Source organism: Eleutherodactylus coqui, chromosome 6 (genome assembly GCF_035609145.1).
Source record: "Eleutherodactylus coqui strain aEleCoq1 chromosome 6, aEleCoq1.hap1, whole genome shotgun sequence".
NCBI classification, from domain to species: domain Eukaryota; kingdom Metazoa; phylum Chordata; class Amphibia; order Anura; family Eleutherodactylidae; genus Eleutherodactylus; species Eleutherodactylus coqui.
The window spans coordinates 108,589,387-108,605,875 of NC_089842.1; the positions used below are offsets into that span (position 1 = coordinate 108,589,387).

Sequence of the window (16,489 nt, forward strand, 5' to 3'; positions counted from 1 at the left end):
GTCTGTTTCTTATAAATAAGTTGTATCCTTCAAGCCTTGTATTCCAATCGTGTGTATCATTCCACCAAGTTTCCGTGATGCCTACAACATCATATTTCTCTTCCTGTGTTAGGAGCTCCAATTCTCCTTGTTTGTTTCCCATGCTCTGGGCATTTGTGTAGAAACATTTTCGTTTGTGATCGGTGTCTCTTGCTCCTCTACTTTCCTTCTGAAATTTTTGTCTTTGAATAGCAAGGTTCTCAAATGTATTAATTAGCTGTATTTTTTTTATCTGACCTTTCACTTTACTTAAGTTTTTGTTTTTCCTCCCCAGCTTGTGTTCCAGGAACATATGGCTTGAACTGTGGCAAAATATGTCAGTGTCCTGGTCAGCATCAAGACTGCCACCCAGTGACTGGGGAGTGCATCTGTGCCCCAGGTTATTACGGAAACACATGTCAGCTAAGTAAGTACCTGGTTCTCGACAACAGTAAGGGTCCCAGAAGTTGGCCACCATTGGCAGTCATAAAACAACTCCTTTAACATTGCTGACTAAATAGGACTGTCCTCATTGTTTTCAGGATCTTTTGCAGATCCTATTGAGTCTTTTTTTTGTTTCATCTGTGCCCTCAAATCAATGTGAATTTATCCTTGTGTTGGAGATTTATGTAACCTGAGACAGACTGGTTGCTATGAACCTGTTGTCCAACAAGCCTATATAAAAGGCTATGTTCCTATCGACCAGGCCCCCGCACTGAACTCTATACATATTCACATTACAGAATGTAGCAGTGGATATTATGGCCGAAGCTGTGAACATGAATGCAAATGTAAGAATGGAGGCCATTGCGAAGCCACAACAGGAGCGTGTTACTGTCCACCAGGGTATCTGGGCGCTGATTGCAGCACTGGTAAGCATCAGCCCTGGGGATGGAATGGTATATATACTCATACACTAACATTGTCACATTATATACAGTAATTGATGATTGAGTTCTTTTATAGTGTGTCCTCTGGGGAGATTTGGAAATGGATGCTCCCATGTTTGTCGCTGTGGTCCTAATGGTTCTTGTGATCATGTGACTGGAAACTGTGTCTGTGCGCCTGGAAGAAGAGGACAGAACTGTGAACGTGGTATGGATATAAACAGACTGCTGCTACCAAGCATGTTATATAGAAAACTTGGGGTGGCCACTTTACACAACTCCTTCCTATTCGACAGGTTACCGCACCCCATACCCATTAGTGAGCTGATTATAGTAGTTTCCTTTGGAATTAAATAGGTATCTGTAGTTTAGCAAGACTCTTGGTAGCAAATCTTCAGTTGGGCTCACAGGTAGGGGGCACCCCAGTTCTATATGCTTTATATATCCTAATAGGAAACATGGCAATTCCTTTAACAAGAAGTTGAAAAATAAATATGATGATGTCCATAATACACTAATTCATCATTTGCTTCATGATTGATGTTGTCGCTATGTCTGGCCCTCTGATGCATTGCTGCTTTTTTATATTTCAGTTTGCACCAAAAATTATTTTGGGAAAAACTGCCAGCAGACTTGCTCCTGTAAGAATGGTGGATTGTGTCACCCAGCAAATGGGACATGCAGCTGTGGCCTGGGGTGGACGGGCGTCACATGTGAAGAAGGTACAGTATGTGCTGCACTTTAACACTGATTAATAAGCAGTATATAGAAATATAACATGTAGAGCATAAAATAGCATTGTAGCAAAGGGGGTTCTTTACTGTTAGAGCAGTGAGACTATGGAACTCTCTGCCTGAGGACGTGGTGATGGCAAATTTGATAAGAGTTTAAAAGGGGCCTGGGTGTCTTTTTTAGGCGATACAATGTTACATGTTATAATTATTAATAGCTTCAAAAGGATTGTTGATCCAGACATTATTGGTAGATTGGAGCCAGGAAGGAATTTTTTCCCCATAAATGTGGAAAATTGTCATCTAACTGTTTTTTGTATATTTGGCCTTCCTCTGGATCAACATTGAAGGGGGGCGGGGGGGGGGGGGGGTAACAGGCTGAAGTGAATGGACATATGTCTTTTTTCGGCCTCACATACCATGTTGGCCAGAGAGATCTCTGTAATGTTAAATACTCTTGTATAAAAAAGACAAAAATATTCTAGAGGTGATACCTTTATAACAGAAGCAGAATCATTATCTATGTTAGCTTTTCTGCCCCTTTATATCATCTGACTAAGGCTGGATTCACATGAACGTATATCGGCTCAGTTTTCACACCGAGCCGATATACGTCGTCCTCATCTGCAAGGGGGGAGGCTGGAAGAGCCAGGAGCAGTGCTCTGAGCTCCCGCCCCCTCTCCGCCCCTCTGCACTATTTGCAATGGGGAGAGGCGGGATGGGGGTGGGGTTAATTTGTGGAACTTAGCCCCGCCCCCGCCACGCCTCCTTTCTTTGCAAATAGTGCAGAGGGGTGGAGAGGAGGCAGAGAGGGGGCGGGAGCTCAGTTCCTGCTCCTGGCTCTTCCATCCTCCCCTCCCCTGCAGATGAGGATGACGTATATCGGCTCAGCGTGAAAACAGAGCCGATATACGGATTTTGAATCCAACCTACGGCTGCAGTCACATAAGTGTGAATCTCACGCGAAGTTTGTGCGATGCGAGGCGCACAAAACTTGTACATATATGAACTCCATTCTGTTAAGTGAAGTAAAAAAAGGAAAATAAATTAAGAAATCGCTGCATGTCCATTTTTTTTGCGTCCCTCGGAATGAATCGCCCATTGTTTTCAATCGGATAGTAAAACGCATCGCATGCCAAGGTATCAAATCTACAAGATTACTTGGTTTCTCTTAAGAACAATCACATTATGCCATGCCATGCAATGTGATGTTTCACATTAAAATCAATGGGAAACTCTTGCCGATCCTCTGATGCGCATGAAACAAGCCCTGCAGGATCGGAATTTCACAAAAGCAATGTGAGGCATTTTTGCATGAAAAATGCCTCGCATCTGCAGGTAAAGCGTACTGTCAGGGTAATTCTAAGTACAGCACCAATCAGGCCCACCCCACTTGCTCCGCTGCCGGCGGTAAGAAGAGACACCACACACGGAAGTCTGGTATAGTTCCTCACACGGGGACATGACTGCGTTCCTTTATTACCGATTACATGAGCTCTTATACCCTTTTGTCTCATCACCAGGAATGGGTGATGGGCTCATTGGCTAAAATTCACAGCATAACCATATATGGGAAGTCCGGATTTCCGGCCTGAGACAGTGAAAGTTCAGATGCATAGTTGAACAGTCGTTATCTTGCTACGGCGCCTCTGGAAAAACAGCCAAGTACGCGTCCTTGTGTCTGGTTCTTCCTTTGCTGGGTTTTAAGATACATTTTGTCTTTGTCTCGCAAGGCCTTTGGAATATCTGATGTAAGGCGACAGATTAAGTTTTTTCTCATTTGGAATTGAATAGAACTTGCATATAGGTATAAAACATAAAAAACATATGGCAATATATACATATACCCTCACAGTACGTTCACAATTGCGATATCGGGCCGGGTTCCTCAGCCTAATATTCTGTTTGCCCATTTGAAGGTAATCTAAAGGCTTATTCACACGAGTGATATTCTTGTGTGAGTTTTATGTGATGTGCGAATAAGAAATGTATTATTCACACTAGCGATTTACTCCCCCCCCCCCTTAAAAGACATCACATGGTACTCGCATGCCGTGCGATGTGCATTCAAGTGCAATGTGATGTCATCCATTAAAATCAATGGGAAACGCTTGTGATCCTTTTATGAGCGTGCAGATCACAATTTCACAGAAGGGATGCGATGCGCATTTGAATCAAGCACGCTATGCATTGCTGTGAAAAACGCATGTTGGCAAGCCCAAAACCTGCCCGATATCGCATTTACCCATATGAATGTAGCCTCAGGCCACTCTCACACACGTTGTTAGTAAACCGCTGCGTTTCAAACGCGACCTTTTACTGCGATTTTGAACGGCATTTTCGAATGCATTCTGTACAGCATTTTTTAACGCTCCCGATCATTGTAATGTGTTATTAGGTGCATTAAAAAGCACTTAAAAATAAACGAAAATAGAGCAGACACCACTTGAAAATCATGGTGTTAAAAACGCTGTGTGCGAACGCTAGTCTACAAAGCCCTATTGATATCAATAGAGGCGTTGTACAGCGTTTGCCGCGGAAAGCGTTGCGTGAGAGTGGCCTTAGGACTATACACGCGCATGGACAGCAGTTCGGCATCTCACCTGTATGCTGAACACTGGACTTTGACATGTGCTTTTTTTATCTGAAAATCAGACATACTGGGATTCTTTTTACTGGGACGAGTAGCTCAGTAGTTGGAGGTTAAGTGTGCCAGGGATCATTCCAGCCCACCCGCCTCCATTCACAGTAAAAGGCCATCGTTCATAGATGAATGACGGCCTGTTTACACAGAACAATGCAGCGGCACACCAACAACGCGGTTTAGGTCTTCACGGAAGATCTAATCAATTGGTCTTCAACTGCATGCATTCACATTGTACAATTATTGTGCAAACTGCTTGATCTTACAAACTAGTTGCACCATAATAATGCTGTGTAAGAGGGGCGTAACACTTTGTGCTAACACATTCACTTACTCTCTTCAGCAGCTCTTCTTGCTGTCTATAAATCAAAGCATTTTAATTGTATTCCTTGTCTTAGGTGCCATTCATATGGTGTAATATTGTGCAGATCCCACACCTAAATCTGCGCCATTTTAGCATTCTGTTTGAATGCTATGAAGTTCATACAGTAGTTCGTACAACACGGATCTTAAAATCCACATTGCGAAAAAAAAATTGACCTGTCAATTCTTGATGCGGAAACTTTTGCAGGAGGCCTCGTGCATTTACCCCATTGACAGGCGCCAAATCTGTGTGCAGAGCTGTATAAGTTTCTATGCAGATATTGGAGGCTCAGCCTTGGTTTTCTGCCACCATGTTGGAAAAATCCAGTGTGGATTTGGATCTACAATTCCTGTATGAACAAGGCTTTAAAACACTTTCAGACCGAAAAGGTATCCCAATCGCCAGTCTGTTACAAGTGTATGTAGTCTCCAGAATCCAGCACTAGTCTCTCTCCGGCACTCAGCTTGTTACATTTACCCACACTGATACATTGTATCCATCTGTAGTCCAGAGTGTTTACAAGTAAAACAAACTCTCAGCTCTGACCCTGCCTGGTTCCCATACATGTTATGGCCGTGTATCACATGGATGAGTGTTTTTACCATGGTTTCCAACCACATGGCTTGTAGAGATGTAGCTCATGATTTCAGTGAGTTTCACTTGTATGCGTTACCTAGCTGAAAACTACGGTAAAGACTGCTTGACTTTGTTGTGTGGTTCTCGCCTGCATACCTCAGTACTGGTACAGTTACAAGCACTTTACTGGACATACACAGGCTGAAAGTCTTTTAAACAGTGAATATTCACAATCAATGACAGCAAGCAGAGATCTTAAAACTAAGTATACTGTGCATTTCCATCACACTGATTTAAAGGACACTTGACAACCCTTGTAAAAGTAGTTGCAATGCCTTTCCTGTAAAACCTATTGGTACATAGTTACCCATGGACATTCCTACTGCAGCATTTGTGTGTACTAATCCACATAGCTACAGGGGTGATGAGCCCTATGTGGCGCAGAGTGTTATGGCTGCAGAAATGCAGTCCTAAACTCTAGCTCATGACTTAAAGGTTGTGGGCTCAATCCTCGCATGGTTCAGGTAGCCGGCTCAAGGTTAACTCAGCCTTACATCCTTCTGAGATCAGTAAAATGAGTGTCCAGCTTGCTGGGGGAGGTTAAAAAAAGGACTGGGGAAGACAATTGCAAAGCACCCTGCAAAAATAGTCTGCTAAGAAAGGGTTACCATGTGAAGTGACCCTAGGTGTCAGTCATGTATCAGGGCTTGCACCAGGGGATTTTACCTTTACCTATATACACAGTATGTAGGTTGGGTAACACAGTGCTTGGCAATGCAACTCCTTGATCTCAGTTATAGTAGGAAGAACAGCTCTGAATTACAGACTGCTGCTCTGACAAGTGAAATGATTTCATAACATTAATGTATTTTTTAATTATTCATCATTTTAACATTTCCTATTCTGCATCCAGTCCTGTCCATTCACCACATCAGTTTGTCTCCAGTATGACGATTCTTGCATAGGTATTTACAGCAGGACAATTGAGTGTAAGTATTCTGTAAACTCCTTGATTGATAATTGCTGTCAATTATTACAGAATGTCCTCCTGGGAAATACGGAGCCGGCTGTCGGATGGAATGTTCTTGCCTGAACAATGGGACGTGCGACAAAGTAACTGGGACATGTCAATGCTCGAGAGGGTTCTATGGAAACGCGTGCCAACACAGTAAGCTGCCCTGATATGCCTGTCCATCAGGAGGAGGAAATATGTGATAAGAGGAGGGTGTGGAGGTGCCGAGTGCCGTGACATTCCCTCCCTGTCCCTAGTGGGAGATGCACTGCCATCTCTGTGGCTTTTCTTACAAAGCTTGGTTTTGTTATAATAGGAGCTACAACCTGTGAATCTTACAATCCCATTCATTTGTCCATCAAGTCTCTAATCTTATCTTCTCACACAGGATTCCATTTAGTAATGGCAATCTAAAATGGAAATTAATCTGAAAGCACTTAAAGGGCTAGTCCAGTCATATACATTGTTATATTTGATTTACAGTGGATCAGAGTACAAAAGGACCCTTGTTCTGATATTTGGGGGTTCCAACATTTTTGGCATAGGCTGTGGATATATGATAAATTCATATGACTGGGATGCCCCTTTAAATGGACTATACAATATACCTTACAACACCTATAGAATCAATGTATCAAAAGTGGAACAGTTGCTCATTGCAAACAAAATTTCAGCTCTCTTTCTTCAGGAGGTCCCTTCGATGTTTATATCGAGAAGTTGTCCATAGCAACCCCAGTGGTTGCTATGGAAAACTGCTTCACTTATTCTTTTACATCAATTTTGATTAAAAAGTCTTGAGAGGAGCAAAGATGAGAATAGAAACTAAACTCAAGGGCAAACAAAGTGAGACTGGCCCAATAGAGTACTCCCTAGGTCCAAGCTCTGACAAAATATTGGGTTCCAAAGAATCAGCAGAAGACAACCCCATTTGAAGGTGACTTGGAGCCAATCACTTGTCACTAGTGGCTATTTCTTATGGAATGATTTGCAAATAACAGAAGGAACAAGCAGTGAGATTACACTGTTTTCACTAATCTGCAAACTTGTTACCAATTCCTACCAATATAGTTTTATTGTGCGTTTCTCTATAAAACTTTGCTCTGAAATGTAGAACTCTGTTTGCATCCAATGTTTCCTTCAATAAAAAGAATTTTGGCAAAAGAGAAAAAAAAAAAACAAAGGAACTCCTCTAAAGTCAAGGAGGAGTTCCTCAAACACAATAGATACTTGAGTGAAACTCACTTTTGCTACTTTGTTTCCTGCAGTTTGTCCCTGTGGTTTCCATGGAAATAAATGCCAGGAAATGTGCAATTGTGAAAACGGAGCATCATGTGACCCAGTGGCGGGGACCTGCCGCTGCCCTGCTGGTTTCTTTGGAGAGAGATGTGAAACAGGTCGGTGTTAGATGCGGGACTTAAACTACAAAATGACAAGATGTAAAACACAAACTTATATGTTACAGAAACAAGAAAGCTTACAAAATCTTCCAAAAGGGGTAAAAGAAATAATATTGTAATAGTATACCAGAATTTTATATATGACTATCGTTGTAGGGCTAGTGTAATAGTTATAGGACTATTATTGTTTTTTCCCCCATTTTTATGGATTAGGGCACATTTACACCTGCGCCCACAGCCCCACTTAATCTACATTGTTTGGCTTTACCATTTTTTCTCGCTCTACAAGCCTTTTCATTGGGGCATTATTGGGACCTTGTCTAGTGGTATTATTTGTAATATCATTGGTCAGTACCTGTATAGTAAGATTATTTAGTCACTATTGTGACAGTGCTTATGGTGTGGCAGTAATATTTGACCCTTGTATAGCGAATGGCGGCTAATGGGCCCGTCATATGCTGCTTCACCTCTGTGTGCTGGCTGTGTGTGACTTTTGGGGAGGCACATTACCTGGGGCAGCTGCCAGCCAATTCTACACTGCGGACTTTTCCTGCAGGCGCTCCCCCCTGCCAATGAGACTGCAGTTGTGATTCGTCACAACTGCAGTCAGTGTGCTGTCGGCCGTGTGATTGGTCGGGCCGGTGGTGTCAGATAGTGGAGGAGGGGAGCTGACCATGCAGTGTAGTCAGGTATGTACTATATATAATTATATATGTATAGTTGGTATATGTGAGAACTTATTCCAGCTGTACATATATAATTCTATACAGGAGAAACCCCGGTTATTCCAGCATGCTGCTTATTCCTATATACAGGGAGATGTATATAGTTTAAATACTTGTCTCTCACTATTCTGATAATTAAAACATCTTATACTCTAGTTGCATCCAGAGCTGCATTCAGCAGTATGATATGAAGTCCTGCAGCTTAAAAACCAGCATAGTACTGAGACGGCTGGTGCAGCGTCTGTACGGCAGTTGTACTTTTTCACTATTTTGCAAATATATCTTTCAATTCAGCACAATAGTACATTTGTCACAATGCAGCGCAGCAGAGTGCAGTACATGGTAAGGGGGGTTGTAACAACACAAATATCGCCCCTGTCCGACTGCTCCTTTAATAGTAAAGTAGGAGACTAAGCATCCAGCCAGCCTGGTGTTGTCCCAGCTCTACCCTTCCAACTTCAGGACCTTCTGTCTTCCAGGCTGCCGCTCAGGCACATTTGGCGAGAACTGCGAGAAGATTTGCGAGTGTGATGGGAACGGACCTTGTGACCCGGTGACTGGACTTTGCTTTTGTCCACCTGGGAAGACGGGAGGAACCTGTGATCTAGGTACTATCAATGTACTATGCCAGTGTCCTTGAAAATTTGTCACAACTACAACTTACGGGTTGGGAGCAGGGGCTTAGCTTGGAGGACATTGTATAGGCCAACGTTCTGCAACTTGTGGCTCTCTAGCTCATGTTAAACTACAAGTCCCAGCATGCTGGATAGTAACAAATTGCTGCACTCTGTGATGTGAGACATATTTGCATCTATGGCATGATTATGCAAAATGATTGGCTAATTTGTACATTAGACAATTCACAGCTCCATCTGGGCATCGTAACGTCTTACCAACTGCCATTTTGGTCTCAAGAAATGTTCCTGAAACCTTAGAAGGAAAAATGTATCTTCTAAGAGGATTGGGACATTGTCATTAAGGCCCTGTTCACAGTGGGGCACACTTAGTTTGCACTGCGTAACTTTTAGACAGCATTACTAAGACAGACTTAAAATGTGCCAGATTCAAATCTGTTTTAAAATTGTAAAAAATGTAAGTTTATGACTATCGCAAATTAGTTGACTTAGTGAAAAATGCATGTGGCTTAAATTGCACCAAAGTTTTGTCATAAATAGAGATGAGCGAGCATACTCATCCGAGCTTGATGCTCGTTCGAGTATAAGGGTGCTCGAGATGCTCGTTACTCGAGACGAGCACCACGCGGTACTCGTCTCGATTAAACGAGCACTGACCATTGAATTCAATGGAGCCGGCAATACGGCTTTAAAATCCCCGCCTGCTGAATGAGCTGCCTCTAATTGGTCACAGCCTGACCAATCAGAGGCAGATCTCCCTCACACACCCATTCATGAATGGGTAAGTGACTGCTGCCTCTCATTGGCTCAGCGCAGGGACCAATCTGATTGGTCCCACTGAGCCAATGAGAGGCAGCAGTCTAGCCCCTTCCCGACAATTCATCCCGCGATCGCCGGCAGCCCATTGCTTTCAATGGAGCCGGCTGTATTGAGGGCTCCATTGAATTCAATGGGCTAACATCGTTCTGCCGGGACATGGTGAATATATATTTTTTTTATTTTTACACATTTCTGGATGAATTGCAGGGAAGGGCTTATATATTTAAGCCCTTCCCGACAATTCATCCCACGATCGCCGGCAGCCCATTGCTTTCAATGGAGTCGGCTGTATTGCCGGCTCCATTGAATTCAATGGGCTAACATCGTTCTTCTCTGCCACAGCTGTTACAGCTATGGCAGAGGAGAACGATCTTTATGCTGACAGTGAGGGGGGGGTCTCACTCTTGCCACTATTGTGGCTTAATAGTGGGACCTGGGAACTTGAGATGCAGCCCAACATGTAGCCCCTCGCCTGCCCTATCCGTTGCTGTGTCGTTCCCATCACTTTCTTGAATTTCCCAGGTTTTCACAAATGAAAACCTTAGTGAGCATCGGCGAAATACAAAAATGTTCTGGTCGCCCATTGACTTCAATGGGGTTCGTTACTCGAAACGAACTCTTGAGCATCACTGAAAGTTCGACTCGAGTAACGAGCACCCGAGCATTTTGGTGCTCGCTCATCTCTAGTCAAACTAACTCATGCCCGTTTTTTGACTAGTTAAAAAAAACTGCCCAAAAGCATTTGTCTTGCATGCTTTGTGCCACATTTACAGTTTTCTGGAGCAATTTGAGCCATAAAACTGTTGTAGTTTGAATAGTAAATCTGCCGCAGTGGGACTTATGGTGCAAATTACACCAGAAAAAACTGTGCAACATGTTTTGCACAACATTTAATGTGTTTTAGACACTTGCAGGCAATTTTTTTTTTTGAGTCCAACAAAGGAGCGTTCCTTCATAAAAAAAAAAAAAAAAGGAAGCACGGTCTAAACTGCACCAAGACTTTAGTCCAGCTTTTAATCGGCTTAGTTTATGCCAAAAATTGTGCAAACTTAAACGGAAATCTTTAAAATGCAACAGATTTGTCATTCATCAGAGCGACCATGATAAATCTGATGCATTTTAAGGCATTCCAGGCTTAGGGTGCATTCAGACGACCATATATCGGCTCTGTTTTCACGCCCAGCCGATATACGGCGTCTCTCTCTGCAGGGGGAGGAGGCTGGAAGAGTCGGGAGCAGTGCACTGAGCTCCCGCCCCCTCTCTGCCTCCTCTCCACCCCCTCTGCACTATTTGCAATGAGAGGAGGCAGAACGGGGGCGGGGCTAAGTTCCAGAATTTAGCTCCACCCCCGTCCCGCCTCTCCGCATTGAAAATAGTGCAGGGGGCGGGAGCACAGAGCACTGCTCCCGGCTCTTCCAGCCGCCTCCCCCTGCAGAGAGAGACACCGTATATTGGCGGGCGTGAAAACCCAGCCGATATACGGTCGTCTGAATGCACCCTAAGACTAGAGGTTTTTAGACAGCATTCGGGTATATTCACAGGGGCATATTGCCAGTTTTATTCACATAAAAGTGCAGCATACACAGGCAATTGCGTGTTTTTGTGTGCAGTTTTTTAGGTGACTGAAATACGCCGTAAATGTGAATGAACCCATTCAAATCAATGTGTTCTATTTACAGATATTACACGCATACAAATACAACATGGGTCAATAAGTGAGGTATATACGCTTGGGTGAATGAGTCCTTAGGAAATAAGCCTCAATGCATGCAATTATTAGCTAGTCTACCTTTTACACATATGCTGGAGAAATTCCATAGTACATTATTTACAGTACAAGCCATGTGAAGAGGATTTTTATAAAAATACTGTCACATGGTGCAAAACATTTGTGCAACAAACCTGCAGCATTTATGCTGTAGCATTCTTGAAATACAAGGGTTAAATTCCGCAGCAGGTCCACAATGAATAATGCTGTCAAATCTGCACCAAAATGCCGGAGATTTGGCCCCTGTAGATTCGCAGCATAATTGCTGTACATTTTCTGCTGCAGAAAGACCGCTGCTATTACACTACATGTAAAGGCGGCTTTAAATACAACCACACATTTGGAATAAGGTATACTTATTTTTATGCAAATGAACCCTTTGTCTCATTGTTTGTTGAACCAAAGGAAGCAGTCTGAGGCCATGGGGGAGAAATACAACTTCCTTTGCTTTTTTTTTTTTTTGCAGAAGAAAAGAATAAAAAGAAGAAAGACATACATTTAATGTATGCAAACATAAAGCAGGAGATTTCTCTCCTCGCGCTCCCCCACCCCTCTCCATTGCCTTAACATAGTGGACGTTCAGTACTGAATGGCTGCTATTTACACTGAACGATCAGCTCATCGTCCATCGTATATGTAGCATAAATGATGGATGAGGAGCTGAATGATGAGCATTCTATGTAAATAGCAGCCGTTTATGGCCACTATGCTAAGGCAAGGGAGAGGGGTGGGGGAGAGCGAAATCTCCCCCAGCCGCCAAGTTGTGAGCCAACGATACTAGCTCCTGTGTAGCAGCATGGGAGCTAGTATGTGTGGGGACGAATGTCAGGCATCGTTTGCCCGACACTCGTCCCATCTAAAAGGGCCTTTAGCCACAAGTTCTGCAGGGCGTTGCAGCTCAGCACCATTGCCTGCATTAGGACCGAGCTGTAATACAGGATGAACTCTATAGGCAGGTGTGGGGCTTTTTCTGGAGGATAGCAGCTGTGTTTTTATAATTCTGCACATCCCCTTTAAATAAGCAGTCCCCATACTAGATGGCACTGAGCTACTTGTCTTCCACAGACTGTAGAATAAATCACTATGGACCCAACTGCAGCCTGAGCTGTGAATGCGGCTGGAACGCACAGTGCAATGCCCTGACCGGAGGCTGTATCTGTCTCAACCACTTTGTAGGAGCCACCTGCCAGGAAGGTAAGAATCTTCTGAAATATTCCCAGGAGGCCAAATTGTACACTGCATACTATAGAGGGGATGCAGTAACAGTTGTTCCAGGGCGGGGGTCTGAGGAGATTTAAAGGGTCCTCTGCCACATGAGACCATTCCTGTAACAGGCCCCACCTCCAATTTATCATACTGATTTTGTATTGGTGCTAAGGTTCTTTAAATTACACGTTCCCATTTCCCCACTACAGGATGGGGTCTCCTAGGGTGATTGAAGGGGGAATGTTGCGTTTCAGTTATTCCCCATTTTCAAGATCTCTGCTTGCTGTCAGTAAATGTGGTTTTTTTTTTTTCTTTTTTAAGGATAAAAACTACCCACAGCTAGTTACTTGGAAAGTTTTTTTTACAATGCATCAGTGTGGGCAATCCATGTGACACAGGCCTAAGAGCAAGTTATGCTACCGCTGTGTCTAGTCTACAGCGGTCATATTTATGCAGCGTTTTGCCCGTGCAATACACATTTCATTTGTGCAAAAAATATGCAGTATGTTCAATATGTGCCATTTCCATGTGCAAATGTGCTGGAAATGGAACTAATTGCCTATTTCAATGCATGGAGCATGCTTGTGTGCTGTTTTTTATTTTTTTTATTTTAATGCACACAAAAAGTGCAGTAAAAACACGCAAGTGTGCTTACGCCCATGTGACACCAACCTTAGGGCTCATTCGTACGGGCATATGCAGACTGCGTATTATGCAGTCCTGAAAGTCCATTGATTTACATTGGGGCATTCAGACATGCAGTCTTTTCATGCTCATGAACATAGAATGCAGCAGAAGCATTATAGACTATAGGGGTTTCAAATATGCAATAACTACGCATGTTATGTAATATGCAGCCCCTATACGCATATATGAGCAAGTCCTTAACATCCTGGACTTCCAGGTGCTGGTACATGGTGACTAACAAACTTGGAACAGTTTTTTTTTTCCCATGACACACAAACATTTCTCTAGTCACTGACAGCAAGTAGAGATCTTGAAAAAATATACAAGTCTAAATTCCGAATATATTACTAGCAGCACCTCTGAAGCTACTGTAGGTTCGGGTAAGGTAGCGGAGAGATGTGGGGTATATTCATACAGCAGTAGGTTTGACACATTTTATCTGCACATCTCTTGGCAAACAGATCGGTGGAAAGCCTTTCCTTACCATCACTGACTGCATTTCCATTCTCTAACCGGTTTTACCTGGCTGTATTTGCAGGAGGCCCTCCCCCGCTTATCTCGGCTCAGCTCCAGCCACTTCTCAGTAAGTCCTAACAAACTTTTTTCTGGGTTTTGCTCATCCTCTGCACACTGTCATACATAATGGGTACAGGGCCAAGAGGTTTTCCTACAACAAGAACAAAAAGTTGACTTGCAGGGTCGCAGTGGTATAGCGATAGGGGTACAGAAGCTGCAGGTCCACCTGGTACCCGAGGACAGGGCTTCTCAAACTTTTTTCTACTGGAGTCTCATCTATGGTCAGACCAATGTAGAAAAAGATGGCTAAAAACTTGTGTCCGAACTCTGTATAATATAAATAATAAATAAAAATGGGACCCCATCAGCAGTTTTGCATGGCCAACACTGCGGACAGATCTATGTAGGGGCGGCATCATACATTTACTATAGCCATCAGCGAGAGTCACTCTGAGGTGGGACGTCTTCCTCTTTGTCCAAGCGTATACTCCACAGTAATGATTGACAGCTGTAGCAGGATCCTAATTGGATATTAGTGTTGTCATTCATTGCTGGAAAGCATCTGATTGGGCAGAATGGAAAGCACTTCAGGAGGAATACGTCCTGCCCAATGAGCACTTGTGGCGGAGGGGGACACATCCCAGTAAATAAGTGTTACATTTTTTATTAATGAAGCTGTAGTAAAGGTATGGTGCCTGCCTGCTCCCAGCCCCTAGGTAGATTAGGCACTACTACGGACAGAATGTCTTTAATTCCAAAAAGGAGTCTGTTATATTGCTCCCCCACAGATTGCTGCAGCCATAGAAAGGCCTTATAATAAGTGTCCTTCGCTGGGCCGGACCAACCACTATGGGAGCACCTCACTGGGAGTACTACCTCTCTAGAAGACCCAATGGGTTTTGTGCAACATATAAAGATGGCAGTCACAGGGCAGAAGTTAACATAACATGTTAGGACTCATTCACACGGGAACCTACGCACGCAAAAGTCACAAGTCTAAAAAAAACTTGCGGTTATTAGAACCAGTGGGTTCCTATGGGAACGTTCAGATGTTTTTTGCGCGTCTAAAGTTCCTTTATCTGAACGTTCCCATAGGAAACCATTGGTTCTAATAACCGCAAGTTTTTTGCATACGTAGGTCCCCGTGTGAATGAGCCCTTAGGCTGAACTATATGGACATGTCTTTTTTCAGCCTATTACCACACCTTCCATATTAATCCAGAGGAGGGCAAAAGAAAAACCCCAATGAGATAAAAGCCAGTTTTCCTCATTTTAAAGGAAGTTGCTAAAACAAATTCAAAGACGACTTGTCCCCTTCACCTCTTCCAAGGTCTGGGTTTAATTACAAGTCCAATTTGAAGAACGTCCAACATCTTTAGCTGGAATCACACATGCAGCTGTTGAGCCAAAGCCAGGAGTGGATTTGCAAGGCATGGGAAATATTAGAGGAAGGACTATTCTTCCTGTTGGATCCACTTTTGGCTCTGGCTCAAAAGATAGACTGCGTGATATAAGCATTAGGTTGTGGATGGAAGCTCAGCTACATCTGTACTTCTAATGAATTGCAGCAAGTATACAGTGGCGAGCGTACTTGCTGTGTGCCGCCAATCTCCTATACACTATCTTGGGGTGTATGCGCACATATTATGCGCCTAGATAGTACATGCCACGATTGTTTTTTTGCACACGCATTTTGTACAAGAGGCACAATTGAAAGTTAATGGGAGATTGATATTGCGTATTACGTGCACAAAAGAAGCTCACATAATATGCTCGTCTGAAAGAGCCCTTACTGTAAAGAATCCTTTCCTATATAGATGCCTAAATCACCTTTCCTCCACACATAATGAATGTTCGCTGGTTCTTTGTACAGTCCTTGGGAGGAATAAATGCCGTGCTAGTTCTTAGCACTGACTGGAGTAAATGAGATCATCTCTAAAGAGTCTCTTTTCCAAGCTGAAGCAGCCCAGTTTTTCTAGCCACTGCTTGTAAGAGACACCTCCAATCTCATAAATCTAGTTGACTGCCTTTGAACCCTCTCCAGCTCTCTTATATCCATTTTAGAGTATGGAGCCCAAAACTGAATCCTAAACACAAGCTGTGGTCTTAAAAAGGGATTTAGAGAGCGGTACTATTACATTGGGATCATGAGTCTCGTATCTCCTTATATATGCAGCAAACTCTTATTTGCTTTTGGAGTTGCTGCTTGACAAGGAGTACTGCTGCTTAGTTTATTTGTAACCAGAATGCCCGCACCCTCCTCTTCCTCGGTTGTCCCCTCGTTCTATGCCATTTACTCTCTATGCAGTAATAAGATTCCTGCTGGTTAGGCACATCGTTTTACACTTGATATTAAAATTCATCTCTGTTCTTATCAATGCTGACAGCTTATCCTTCTGTAACATTTTACAGCCATGCTGAGTTGTAAGAATTCTACAAAGTTGGAGAGCGGAAAAAATTCTAACTGTACTTTCAATCCCATCCGCAAGGTCATTACTACCTAT

The 16,489-nt window shown here is 43.2% G+C and overlaps 1 protein-coding gene across 4 annotated transcripts in view; it reads left to right on the forward strand.

Moving 5' to 3' along the window:
* MEGF6 (multiple EGF like domains 6) overlaps nucleotides 1–16,489 on the forward strand; it is a 370,082-nt gene that overhangs the window by 349,022 nt on the left and 4,571 nt on the right. For all 4 annotated transcript variants that reach the window (XM_066607377.1, XM_066607379.1, XM_066607378.1 and 1 more), the window contains 9 exons: nucleotides 314–445; nucleotides 762–890; nucleotides 985–1,113; nucleotides 1,499–1,627; nucleotides 6,260–6,388; nucleotides 7,498–7,626; nucleotides 8,834–8,962; nucleotides 12,642–12,770; nucleotides 14,008–14,052. In XM_066607377.1, coding sequence (XP_066463474.1) covers nucleotides 314–445; nucleotides 762–890; nucleotides 985–1,113; nucleotides 1,499–1,627; nucleotides 6,260–6,388; nucleotides 7,498–7,626; nucleotides 8,834–8,962; nucleotides 12,642–12,770; nucleotides 14,008–14,052 — 1,080 coding nt within the window. The remainder of the gene's footprint in view (nucleotides 1–313; nucleotides 446–761; nucleotides 891–984; nucleotides 1,114–1,498; nucleotides 1,628–6,259; nucleotides 6,389–7,497; nucleotides 7,627–8,833; nucleotides 8,963–12,641; nucleotides 12,771–14,007; nucleotides 14,053–16,489) is intronic.